The 12013-nt window shown below is 44.6% G+C and overlaps 1 protein-coding gene across 2 annotated transcripts in view; it reads right to left on the bottom strand.

The window, feature by feature from the left end:
- Window positions 1-838: 838 nt before the first annotated feature.
- Window positions 839-12013, bottom strand: part of HMGXB4 (HMG-box containing 4) — a 35858-nt gene continuing 24683 nt past the window's right edge. The window contains exons 8-11 of one of the 2 annotated variants that reach the window (XM_044302122.1): window positions 4411-4516; window positions 4148-4317; window positions 3679-3801; window positions 839-2573 (exon numbers count right to left, since the gene is read on the bottom strand). In XM_044302122.1, the coding sequence (XP_044158057.1) occupies window positions 2529-2573; window positions 3679-3801; window positions 4148-4317; window positions 4411-4516 (444 nt within the window). In that variant the 3' untranslated portion in view covers window positions 839-2528. The remainder of the gene's footprint in view (window positions 2574-3678; window positions 3802-4147; window positions 4318-4410; window positions 4517-12013) is intronic. The other variant, XM_044302123.1, reaches the window with a different exon arrangement.

Genomic DNA, 12013 nt, shown 5'->3' with positions numbered 1-12013 from the left:
AGCACTGCCCCCACAGGCTTGTACAGTAGGCACTAGGCATGATGGGTGCATCACTTCATCTGCCTCTCTTTCTTACCCTGATGCGCCCATCACTCTGGAACAGGGTAAATCTGGACTCATCAGACCACATAACGTTCTTCCATTGCTCCAGAGTCCAATCTTTATGACCCCTAGCAAATTGAAGCCTTTTTTCTGGTTTGCCTCATTGATTAGTGGTGTTCTTACGGCTACACAGCTGTTCAGTCCCAATCCCTTGCGTTCCCTTCGCATTGTGCTTGTGGAAATGCTCTTTCACTATTAAACATAGCCCTGAGATCTACTGTTTTTCTTCGATTTGATTTCAAACGTTTAAGTGATTGCCGATCACAATCATTCAAGATTTTTTCCCACCACATTTCTTCCTTGAATACGATGGGTCTCCACTATCCTACCAGTTTTTAATGTGTTGGACAGTTCTTAACCCAATTTTAGTAGTTTCTGCAATCTCCTTAGATGTTTTCTCTGATTGATGCATGCCAATGATTTGACCCTCCTCAAACAGACTAACATCTTTTTCCACAACCACGAGATGTGTCTTTCGACATGGTTGTATAAGAAATGAGAAGCAACTCCTTGCACCAGTTGGGGTTAAATAACTTGTTGCCAGCTGAAAGATAATCGCCCAGGTAGGAATTATCCAATAGGAGGCTCAGAACTGTTTGCTTAGTTAAATCCAGGTGGCGACTTTTTTTTTTTGGACAGGCAGTGTAGTTTAAGGGTGTGCATACTTATGCAACCATATTATTTTATTTTTATATATTTTCTTCCCTCTATCTAAAAGATTTCAGTTTGTTCTTCAATTGAGTTATTTTTTTACATCACAGAAACCTGACATTTTAACAGGGGTGTGTAGACTTTTTATATCTACTGTATATATTCAATATGTTCTATATGCAGCTGCTATACATAGAACTTAGAGCATTTAAATAGTCAGGGGAGATTTATCAAACTGGTGTAAAGTAGAACTGGCTTAGTTGTCCATAGAAACCAATCAGATCCCATCAATTTTTTTTTTCACAGCTCCTTTGGAAAATGAAAGGCGGAATCTGATTGGTTGCTATGGGCAACTAAGTCAGTTCTACTCTACACCAGTCTGATAAATCTCCCCCTTCGTGTTTAGCTCCACTTCTAGTATGAACATGTCGGCCTAGCTCACTTCAGTGTTTTTGTCTGTTTTTTCCATCAGTGATTGTAATTCAGAACCAGGAGCAGAGCCTACACAGAGATCAGGTGTAATGGAACGACCTGCTCCTGTTCTGTGTTTTTGACCTCCACCTGGATTGATTCACAATCACTGAACAAACGCTGACGTGAACTAAAGCATGTATTAGACAGGCAATTCAGCAGGCAACTGTCGGGAGGGAATCGTGCACTCCCAGCAATCGCTTGCTAGCTAGTGGAAGAGAACGCTGCCATTACATGCAGCGACTTCCTCTGCGTCATGGGGAGGAGCGATCGCTATGCCATCGCTCGTCTCCATACTGTGTAGTGGTTTGCCAGCGGCAGCTCGCTATTAGACAGCACAATCTGCATGCTTAAAAATCAGAATTGGCTGATGAACGAGAGGCGACAGTATTACACTGCAAGATTATCACTAACGAGCGGGCAAGCAAACTCGTTGGCAATTATCAGCCAAAATATTGGTCAGTGTAATACAGCCTTAATTGCACCACAGGGGGCGGTTGTTAACCATTGGGATCCACACTGTGCACAACAAAGTGGGATATCAGTCCCTGGGCCCCTCCTTCATCCATACAATGGAGAGCAATTTGCTTGTAGTAGAGGTTTAGCATGCATGTTGCTGTTCCTTACTACTCTATGGGAGTTACAGAAAAACTGAAGTGACAGCAGTTCTCGTAGTAATAAGATATGGACTCCCCAAGCTAGCAGTCAGTAAAGGTCCCAGAACTCGTAATCCTGAGCTCACATTCATACGGGAGAGAATTTTCCGAGCACAAGCACAGAAGTTCTGTCAATGTATTCCAGCAGCGCTTTTCAGTGGCACAATGGTAAAACAGGGGAGCATCATCTGGGGTCACCTGCAGTAGTACTAATCATCTAGTACTGCACTTAGTTGCACTTGAAAGAGGTGACAGACTCCCTTTTAAGTTATTGTTCTCACAGCGCTGTTTTATTGCAGATACTGCATGCTTTATATGAGAAGTGCAGCAGAACTGTACTGGCTAACCAATGCCTTACAATCTAGAACAAGATCATGTACCAACCGTATAGTGCAGGGGAGCATGTTTTTGTGCTTAATCTTAAAAGCAAAGTGCTGTGCAGTCCAACCACCCATCCTGTAGTAAAATGATGATTACTGCAAAGCATATTCAGTGAGTCTATTCTCTCTAAACACTGCCATTTCCTTTAAAAATCACAATAAAACTATGAAGGGATATAAAATAGTTTAGACATTGTCCATATAATACAGCATGTACATATATAACACACACGTGGCTCCTAACACTGCAGGTATCACGCTTCGGTTGTCACAAGCCAGGCATCACATAGGCAATGTTATCCAATGTGTTGGACTGGAGAAATAAAAAGACAGAAAATGCATGCTAAGCATTACAATAAATACTACAAGTAGTTTCTATAAGAAACCTGCTGAAGACAATCTACCAACACTAAGGCCTCATGCACACGACCGCTGTGTGCATCCGTGGCCGTTGTGCCGTTTTCCGTTTTTTTTTTCCGCTGACCCATTGACTTTCAATAGGTCCGTGGAAAAATCGGAAAATGCACCGTTTGGCAGCCGCATCCGTGATCCGTGTTTCCTGGCCGTGAAAAAAATATGACCTGTCCTATTTTTTTCACGGCCAACGGTTCACGGACCCATTCAAGTCAATGGGTCCGTGAAAAAACACGGATGCACACAAGATTGTCATCCGTGTCCGTGATCCGTGTCCGTTTTTTCCTATCATTTAAATGGCAAACTTGACTTAGATTTTTTTTTTTTTCATTTTTCATGTCCGTGGATCCTCCAAAAATCAAGGAAGACCCACGGACGAGAAAAACGGTCACGGATCACAGACCTACGGACCCCGTTTTTACAGACCTTAAAAAAAAAAAACGGTCGTGTGCATGAGGCCTAAGGGAAACAATGTAATGTAATCTGCTTCTAACACATTTTTCAGGATCTACGCTATATTTCACAACTAAGTGCACACGGCCGTGTTACGCGGCAGAGAGCGGTCCGTGGTATGCCGGGCTGGATTCCTGTTCAAAGCAGGAGCGCACGGCGTCATTGGTTGCTATGACGCCGTGCGCTTCATGCCACCACTGCACTACAGTAATACATTCATATAGTGTATCAATGTAGTGCAGCGGCAGCATGAAACGCACGGCGTCATTGGTTGCTCTGAACAGGAATCAAGCCCGGCATACCACGGACCGCTCTCGGCCGCGGAAGACGGCCGTGTGCATTCGGCCTAAGGCTGGTTTCACACTCAGAACGGCCTGCTGGAGATCTCTGGTTCCAGCAATGCCGGATGTTACCGCAATGTCCACCCAGCCACATGGACTATAATGGGAGAGCTCAGGGAGGCTGGTCTCTGCCGAAACAGCCTGCAGTAACTATACCGCGAGTGTGAAAGAAGCCCTAACAAACAGTAGTAGCTAAACTTCTGTACTTACCAAAACTTGCTTTGAGCAGCCATTTAGCTCAGGAACTTGGCTAGTGAGACATACCAAAGGGCTCATAGCACAAAGAATGGAATCTAACAGAACAGATAAGCTACCGGACACTGCAACCATGCCCTGAAGAAAGAAAGAAATTAGCAATAAGCAGGTAGAACAAACATTTTATGAGCTAGAGCTACCATTAGAAATAACTTTATTTGAGTAGAGCCATCCATATGTAAGGGTTTGAATTCCTAGAAATTTGTTGGTTTGTCCACTGTCCTGCAGATTAGCAGTGCGATTACCTTCCCGGAAAGAAATTTTGCACTTGTCATGTCCCATTACAAGAAACTAGGTCCTATCCATAGAAGGGGCAGCTCTGGTTCACACCCCTAAATACCCCAATGGCAATCATAATTCATCATCTATATCACTTTACTACACAAGATTTGCGAAATGTTACAGCACTTCTGCAGAGCATTACCTCAGTTTCCTGAAGTCTGTGTCCTATCAAACTCAAAGACTCCCCCAAGAGCTGAAGATGGGCTGCTGCGTCAATGGGCTCAGTATCGGGGACTTTTGCTGGAGAAGACGAGAAGGAAACAAGACTACTAGGGGACTTTTTGTGTGGCGATGACAGTCCAGAGGAGGATCCTAAGCAAAGACATATACAGCACAGAAAATGTTCTTACAAAATATATATTTCAAATAAAGGCATACTGCCAAGTAATGAAGTTGATCATATACCTTTCGTCTTTGAAGAGGACTCTGAAGGACTTGATTTCCGTTTCACAGTCGTGGCCTCAGCTTTGTTCTGTTTGTGCTGGAGATACTGAGCTTTCTGCTTCCAAACCTGTAGACCGTATAAGCCAGGGGTAAAATCAGATACTGCAAGTTTCTCAAAACGAAGCCATAGTCGCACATAAATGACATGCCTGAGAAAAGCATGCGTCAATATTTTATTGTGCCTGCGCAACATATAGGTTGTGAAAAATTCCCTTTAACTACTAAAAATAGATTTATACAGCTTAGGTTACAAACTAAGGGACACATTTATTAAGACTAAAAACTCCTAAGACTAAGACTTACAAACTCCCAAGCTGGCTGTGGATCCGCAAACGTTACGTAGAGACAGCGGCCTCTCCATATCTTCGGCGGATCCTGAGTCAGTTCTAAATTTAAGACTGTTTACTAGCCATCTTACATTTAGTATATAAAAATGTGATGGCACACTCATGTGGTGAAACAATAGGATAGATGAGTATCTTTGGTGGTAATAAAATTATATTTTTATTTGCACAAATAAAAGTAAAAAAACAGAAAAGATCCCTGAATGTGTGTGTAAACCTTTGGTGGAATATAACGGTATTCACAATGTTAGATTTGTGAAGTTCTAATATTGATTGAACGATGAGTGTTCTGTATAAGTTGAGTACATAGGGTATCCCATATAAGCTGGATATACAAAGTGTTACGTGAAGGATAACCATTTAAAAACCCTCACTTGTTTCCAGTGTACAAACACTAGCCACTGAGGAAGGAGCAGGCACACGCTCCGAAACGCATATGGTATTGATAGCAACGAACAGTGAGGTTTACTCAAGTTGAGATAATCCAGAACAATTGCAGTTTATTTTTAACAAACTACCACATCCCCTGAAGCTCCAGCGATCCTGAAGGAGGACCAATCACAAGACCCGGATCAAGTGACGCATCGCACCGCCCAAGTCACGTGGGACGCCACGTGATACAAGCAAGTGACCACATGGGACGCCACATAAGGTCCTTACAGGAAAAAGTAAAGACCAAAGCGGCAGGGAGTGGTAACACACACCAACTTTATTATATAGGCTAATATTGTATGGAAGACATTCTTAACCCCTTAAGGACCAGGCTCATTTTCACCTTAAGGACCAGGCCATTTTTTGCAAATCTGACCAGTGTCCCTTTAAGTGCTGATAACTTTAAAACGCTTTTACTTATACAGGCCATTCTGAGATTGTTTTTTCGTCACATATTGTACTTCATGACACTGGTAAAATAAAGTCAAAAAAATAAAAGAAATTACATAATAAAATACCTAATTTACCAAAAATTTGGAAAAATTTGCAAATTTCAAAGTTTCAGTTTCTCTACTTCTGTAATACATAGTAATACCCCCAAAAATTGTGATGACTTAACATTCCCCATATGTCTACTTCATGTTTGAATTATTTTGGGAATGATATTTTATTTTTTGGGGATGTTACAAGGCTTAGAAGTTTAGAAGCAAATCTTGAAATTTTTCTGAAATTTACAAAAACCCAATTTTTAGGGACCACTACAGCTCTGAAGTCACTTTGCGAGGCTTACATAATAGAAACCGCCCAAAAATGACCCCATTCTATAAACTACACCCCTCAAGGTATTCAAAACTGATTTTACAAACTCCGTTAACCCTTTAGGTGTTGCACAAGAGTTATTGGCAAATGGGGATGAAATTTGAGAATTTCATTTTTTTGCCTAATTTTCCATTTTAACCCATTTTTTCCACTAACAAAGCAAGGGTTAACAGCCAAACAAGACTGTATCTTTATTGCCCTGACTCTGCCATTTACAGAAACACCCCATATGTGGCAGTAAACTACTGTACGGGCAAACAGCGGGGAGTAGAGTGAAAGGTGCGCAGTATGGTTTTTGGAAGCCAGATTTTGCTGGACAGTTTTTTTGACACCATGTCCGATTTGAAGCCCCCTGATGCACCCCTAGAGTAGAAACTCCATAAAAGTGACCCCATCTAAGAAACTACACCCCTCAAGGTATTCAAAACTGATTTTACAAACTTTGTTAACCCTTTAGGTGTTGCACAAGATTTAATGGAAAATAGAGATACAATTTCAAAATTTCACTTTTTTGGCAGATTTTCCATTTTAATATTTTTTTTCCAGTTACAAAGCAAGGGTTAACAGCCAAACAAAACTCATTTATGGCCCTAATTCTGTAGTTTACAGAAACACCCCATATGTGGTTGTAGACCGCTGTACGGGCAAACGGCAGGGCGCAGAAGGAAAGGAATGCCACACGGTTTTTGGAAGGCAGATTTTGCTGGACTGGTTTTTTGACACCATGTCCCATTTGAAGCCCCCCTGATGCACCCCTAGAGTAGAAACTCCAAAAAAGTGACCCCATTTTAGAAAGTATGGAATAGGGTGGCAGTATTGTTGGTACTAGTTCAGGGTAGATATGATTTTTGGTTGCTCTATATTACACTTTTTGTGCGGCAAGGTAACAAGAAATAGCTTTTTTGGCCCGTTTTTTTTTTGTTATTTACAACATTCATCTGACAGGTTAGATCACGTGGTAATTTTATAGAGCAGGTTGTCACGGACGCGGCGATACCCAATATGTATACAATTTTTTTTATTTATGTAAGTTTTATACAATAACTTCATTTTTAAAACCAAAAAATTGTTTAGTGTCTCCATAGTCTGAGAGCCATAGTTTTTTCAGTTTTTGGGCGATTATCTTGAGTAGGGTCTAATTTTTTGCGGGATGAGATGACAGTTTGATTGGAACTATTTTGGGGTGCATTTGACTTTTTGATCGCTTGCTATTACACTTTTTGTGACGTAAGATGGCAAAAAATTGCTTTTTTTAAATTTTTTTTTTTTTTTTTTTTTTACGGTGGTCACCTGAGGGGTTAGGTCATGTGATATTTATATAGAGCCTGTCGATACGGACGCGGCAATACCTAATATGTATACTTTATTTTTATTTATGTAGGTTTTACACAATGATTTTATTTTTGAAACAAAAAAAATGTTTTAGTGTTTCCATAGTCTAAGAGCCATAGTTTTTTCAGTTTTTGGGCGATTATCTTGATTAGGGTCTCATTTTTTGCAGGATGAGATGACGGTTTGATTGGTACTATTTTGGCGTACATGCAACTTTTTTGATCACTTTTATTACCTTTTTTGGGAAGTAAGGTGGGCAAAATTTCAATTTTCTCATCGTTTTAATTTTTTTATTTTTATGGCGTTCACTGTCCGGGGAAATTAACATGACCGTTTTATAGATCAGGTCGTTACGGACGCGGCGATACCTAATATGTGTAGTTTATTTTATTTTTTTTATTTTTATTCAGTGATAAATGTTTTATTTTTTTTTATCTTAACTTTTTTCACTTATTTTTTTTATTTTTTGACCCAGACCCACTTGGTTCTTGAAGATCCAGTGGGTCTGATGTCTGTAAAATACAGTACAGAACCCCTATAGGTTTCTGTACTGTATTTTACTTACACTGAACAGATCTATGCTTTCAGCACAGATCTGTTCAGCACCATGGACAGCAGGACGCCTGAGCAGGCGTCCTGTTGCCATGGGAACCTTCCCCGTCTGCCACAACTTCGCAGACGGGGAAGGGTGAGGACGGGGCTTCGGGGGGCTGTCTGGGGGCTCTCTCCCTCTCCCATCGGGGGGCTGCAAAGGCACAGCAGCCCCCCGATCGGAGAGGGAGGGAGCTCCCTCTTACTGTTAACCTTTTCCATACAGCGGTCCGTACGGACCGCTGTATGGAAAGGGTTAAACGGCTGACATCGCATCAACGATGTCAGCCGTTTATACCAGGGTGCCAGCAATGTGCTGGCACCCTGGTATACCCACTGTACACCAACGATTACGCAATAGGAGGCCTCCCGCAACGCCCCCACCGCCTGCAACACCCCCCCTGCACCACCCGCCGCCATCAAATCGTGCAGGGGTGCAGGGGGGGGGGGGGGGGGGTGTACTATATTGATTTTAGGCACTCTAAAGTTTCTGATCCCCGCGGTCAGGGACCGCGGGGATCAGAAACTGCAAAAAGCGCAGCAAACTGCAGGTCTGAATTGAATGATTTCAGCCGGCATCCTGTTCAAATTAACCCCTGCGGCGCCGGAATGCCGATTTTAAAGTCATGACGTACCGGTACGTCCTTGGTCCTTAAGGACTTGGGAAATAGGGCGTACCGGTACGTCCTATGTCCTTAAGGGGTTAAAGAACCCTGAATACAATATAAGGGGTAAACTATATGACAAACTTTCTCCACAAAGCGAAAGCCGAGAGAGGAACAATCTGCAAACATAGCAAAATCTCCCAGTACGGAGACAATAAGCACACTCTATACACTACAAGTGATTATACCCCAATACTAATATAAATATATATACATATTTTTTTGAAATATATTTTTCAGCTTGCACACAGCACTTCATGTATTCAGCCTTACTGTGATAATTCAGGTGCTAAAAACATTAACCCCTGTGTACCCGGCCTACCTATACAGATCAGTTATACGTACCCAGCTTGCATACAGCAGTTCATGTATTCAGTTTGCACATAGCACTTTATACATTAAGCAAAATCAGTATATCAATCTGATTAACAGATATACAGTGCTGCCCATAATTATTCATACCCCTAGCAAATTGTGACTTAAAGTTACTTTTATTCAACCAACAAGTAATTTTTTGACGGGAAATGACATAGGTGTCTCCCAAAAGATAATAAGACTGTGTACAAGAGGCATTATTGTGGGGGAAAAAAAAAATCTCAGCTTTTATTTACATTTGAGCAAAAAATACAAGATGTTCCGCACTGTGGAAAATCTCAGAGGACGTGGTCGGAAGCCAAAAAGTGACACCTGTGCTGGCCAGGAGGATAGTTAGAGAGGTAATAAAGAATCCAAGGATCACCACCAAGGCCATCCTGGTGAATCTGGGCTCTGCTGGTGGCAATGTCTCAAGGCAGACAATCCAATGGACACTGCACAATGCTGGGTTCCACAGATGCAGACCAGGCACACAAAAGCTCGCTTGGCCTTTGCAAAAGCTCATATGGACAAAGAAGAAGACTTCTGGTCTTCTGTGTTATCGTCAGATGAAACAAAAATTAAATTGTTTGGTCACAATGATGTTTCCTTCATTTGGCGTAAAAAACGAGATTTTTGTATAACTTACCAGTAAAATCTCTTTCTCGCTCTTTCCTTGGGGGACACAGAAGACCTTGGGGTATAGCTCATCTCCATAGGAGGCGTGACACTAAGTGAGAACTGTTAAGCCCCTCCTCCACAGCTATACCCTCAGCCTGGAGAGAGAGACTGCCAGTTGCGTGTCCAAGTAGTGAGAAAAGGCAAAGTCCAAAAGTGGAACCAACAAGCCAACTACCCAACGGGTAAAACAACTCGGAAACAAAGAATGGGTGGGTGCTGTGTCCCCCAAGGAAAGAGCGAGAAAGAGATTTTACTGGCAAGTTATACAAAAATCTCGTTTTCTCGCCCAATTTCCTTGGGGGACACAGAAGACCTTGGGACGTTCAATAGCAGTCCAAGAGGGGAGGGACCACAGCACCAAGGCAAAGCACCCGAAGGCATCAAGAAACCGCCGCCTGCAGACCAGGCGGCCCAGGGCAGCAGACGCCGAAGCCCCAGTGCGCACCCTGTAGAACCCAGTAAGGTGCGCAAGGAAGACCAGCGACCGCCTTGCACAAAAGCATGGCCGAAGCCTTATGCCTCCGGCCCAGGAGGCACCGACCGCTCTGGTGAAAAGAACGGTGACACCAAAAGCAGAACCCTGCCCTTGGTGCGGTAACCACAGCAATAGACACAGAGAGCGAAGGAAAGCCACCCTGGAGGCCGTCAACCCTTTGCGCGGACATCCTGGAAACACAAGAGACCGAACGCCGACAAGAGCCGGAGATCTCCAAGTAACAACTGCAAACCCAAACAATCTCCAAGCGGTGAAGCGCCCATTCCCGGAGACGGGAAGGGGATGACCAAAGCCTCGTAGATAAGAAGGCAGATACCACCCTCAGAAGGAAGGGACGGGATGGAGAAACAGCCCCGTCCTGGAAAAGGACAGAGGGCACAGAACACGAAGGGCCACCCATCAGGCACCCGTCAGACATGATGGCAACAGAAAACACAACTGTACAGGACAGCAGGAGTAGGGAGAACTTCTACAACGGCACCAAGGGAAAGAAGGGGAGCGCCAAGAGCTCAGTGTGTAGTTCCCAGGGCGGTACCAGGGAACGGTACAGAGGAACCAAAGAGCCACTCTGTGGAAGAAGGTCATGACAGGCCCAGGAGGGCCAGAAAACGCTGCAAGGGGAAGGACAGCGCCGACACTTGACACTTCAGTAACAGAGCCCCAGTCCCAGGGCCAGGCCGGACTAGAGAAAGACAGAACCAAGGGAGAGAAAAGCAGAGTGGGGGAATGCCCCACTTACCACAAAACCTAGTCAAGAACCCTAAGTCCGACAACCGAACCTGGACGAAGCACAGTCGGGAGCGAACACTAGCGCGCTCGCAGGAATCGCCTGGCAAGCGGGAAAAAAACCCAATGTGATCAGGCGCAGACCAGTAACACGGCCCAAGGGTCGGAAGAAAACTCCCGTCGGCCCCCGAACAACATAGTCCCGTATCCAACCGGAGTGGGTGAGCAGAAGGACAGACGGAAGAAACTGGAAGGGTCCGCCCAGCAGCCGACAGATGCCAGGACAAGACAGGTCAAAGTCCAAGTCGACGTAGCCACCACAGGAAGGAGTTCTACAGTCCTGGTGAGGGAAAGTCAAGGACAACCGTGACCGAAGGGTAGTCCTCCCAAGTTACCGAAAAGGTAAGTCCAGCAGGACCATATGCCCAGAATGGAAAGGCAATCTGCACCCAGCGGGAGGACAGAACGCAATAGGCCTGGCAAACAGGCACACAGCTAGTACTGCCAGCGAAAACGAGGGAGACGGTACGAGACCACAAGTAACACCGGAACCATCCAAGTGAACAACCATGCTCACCCCCGAAGGGGAGGGGGCAATGACGAAACAGCCTCTGAGGCCTGGCCGGTGCAGAAGCCACCTCGGAGTGACAAACTCAGAGAGGAAGCCAAAACGACCGAGCCGGCGAGGAAAAGCAGTCGAGACAGAGGCCGGCATAACACCCTCCAACCCGAAAGGAGGAATGGCAAACAGGGAAGCCACAGGACAGTTCAAAAGCCGAATACCTGCTACTCTGAGACGACCTGCACATCGCCTCGCAGAAGGCGAAAACCCTGAAGAACCCAAAAGTGGAGGTCCCTCAGACCTGGATAGACGAGCACCCAAGAGAAGTTGGGTGACCTACCCGAGAGGAGCGGTCTGTTCCTGGTAGCAGATCAGACTGAAGTGCAGAAGGCGCCAAAGACAACGCTCTCGACCCGACGGCTTGCGCGGGGAAGCAATGTCACGGGAGGACGAACGGGTACGCATCAAGGTACCCCGAACACTCCCCAGGTGGAAGGGCCAATGAACATGGCTGGTGCAGTCACAACGGGACCACACCAGAGAATGAGTGCCACCCAGCTCG

This window comes from Bufo gargarizans, chromosome 7 (assembly GCF_014858855.1).
Source record: "Bufo gargarizans isolate SCDJY-AF-19 chromosome 7, ASM1485885v1, whole genome shotgun sequence".
In the NCBI taxonomy this organism is placed as follows: domain Eukaryota; kingdom Metazoa; phylum Chordata; class Amphibia; order Anura; family Bufonidae; genus Bufo; species Bufo gargarizans.
This window is presented reverse-complemented; position numbering and strand designations above follow the sequence as displayed.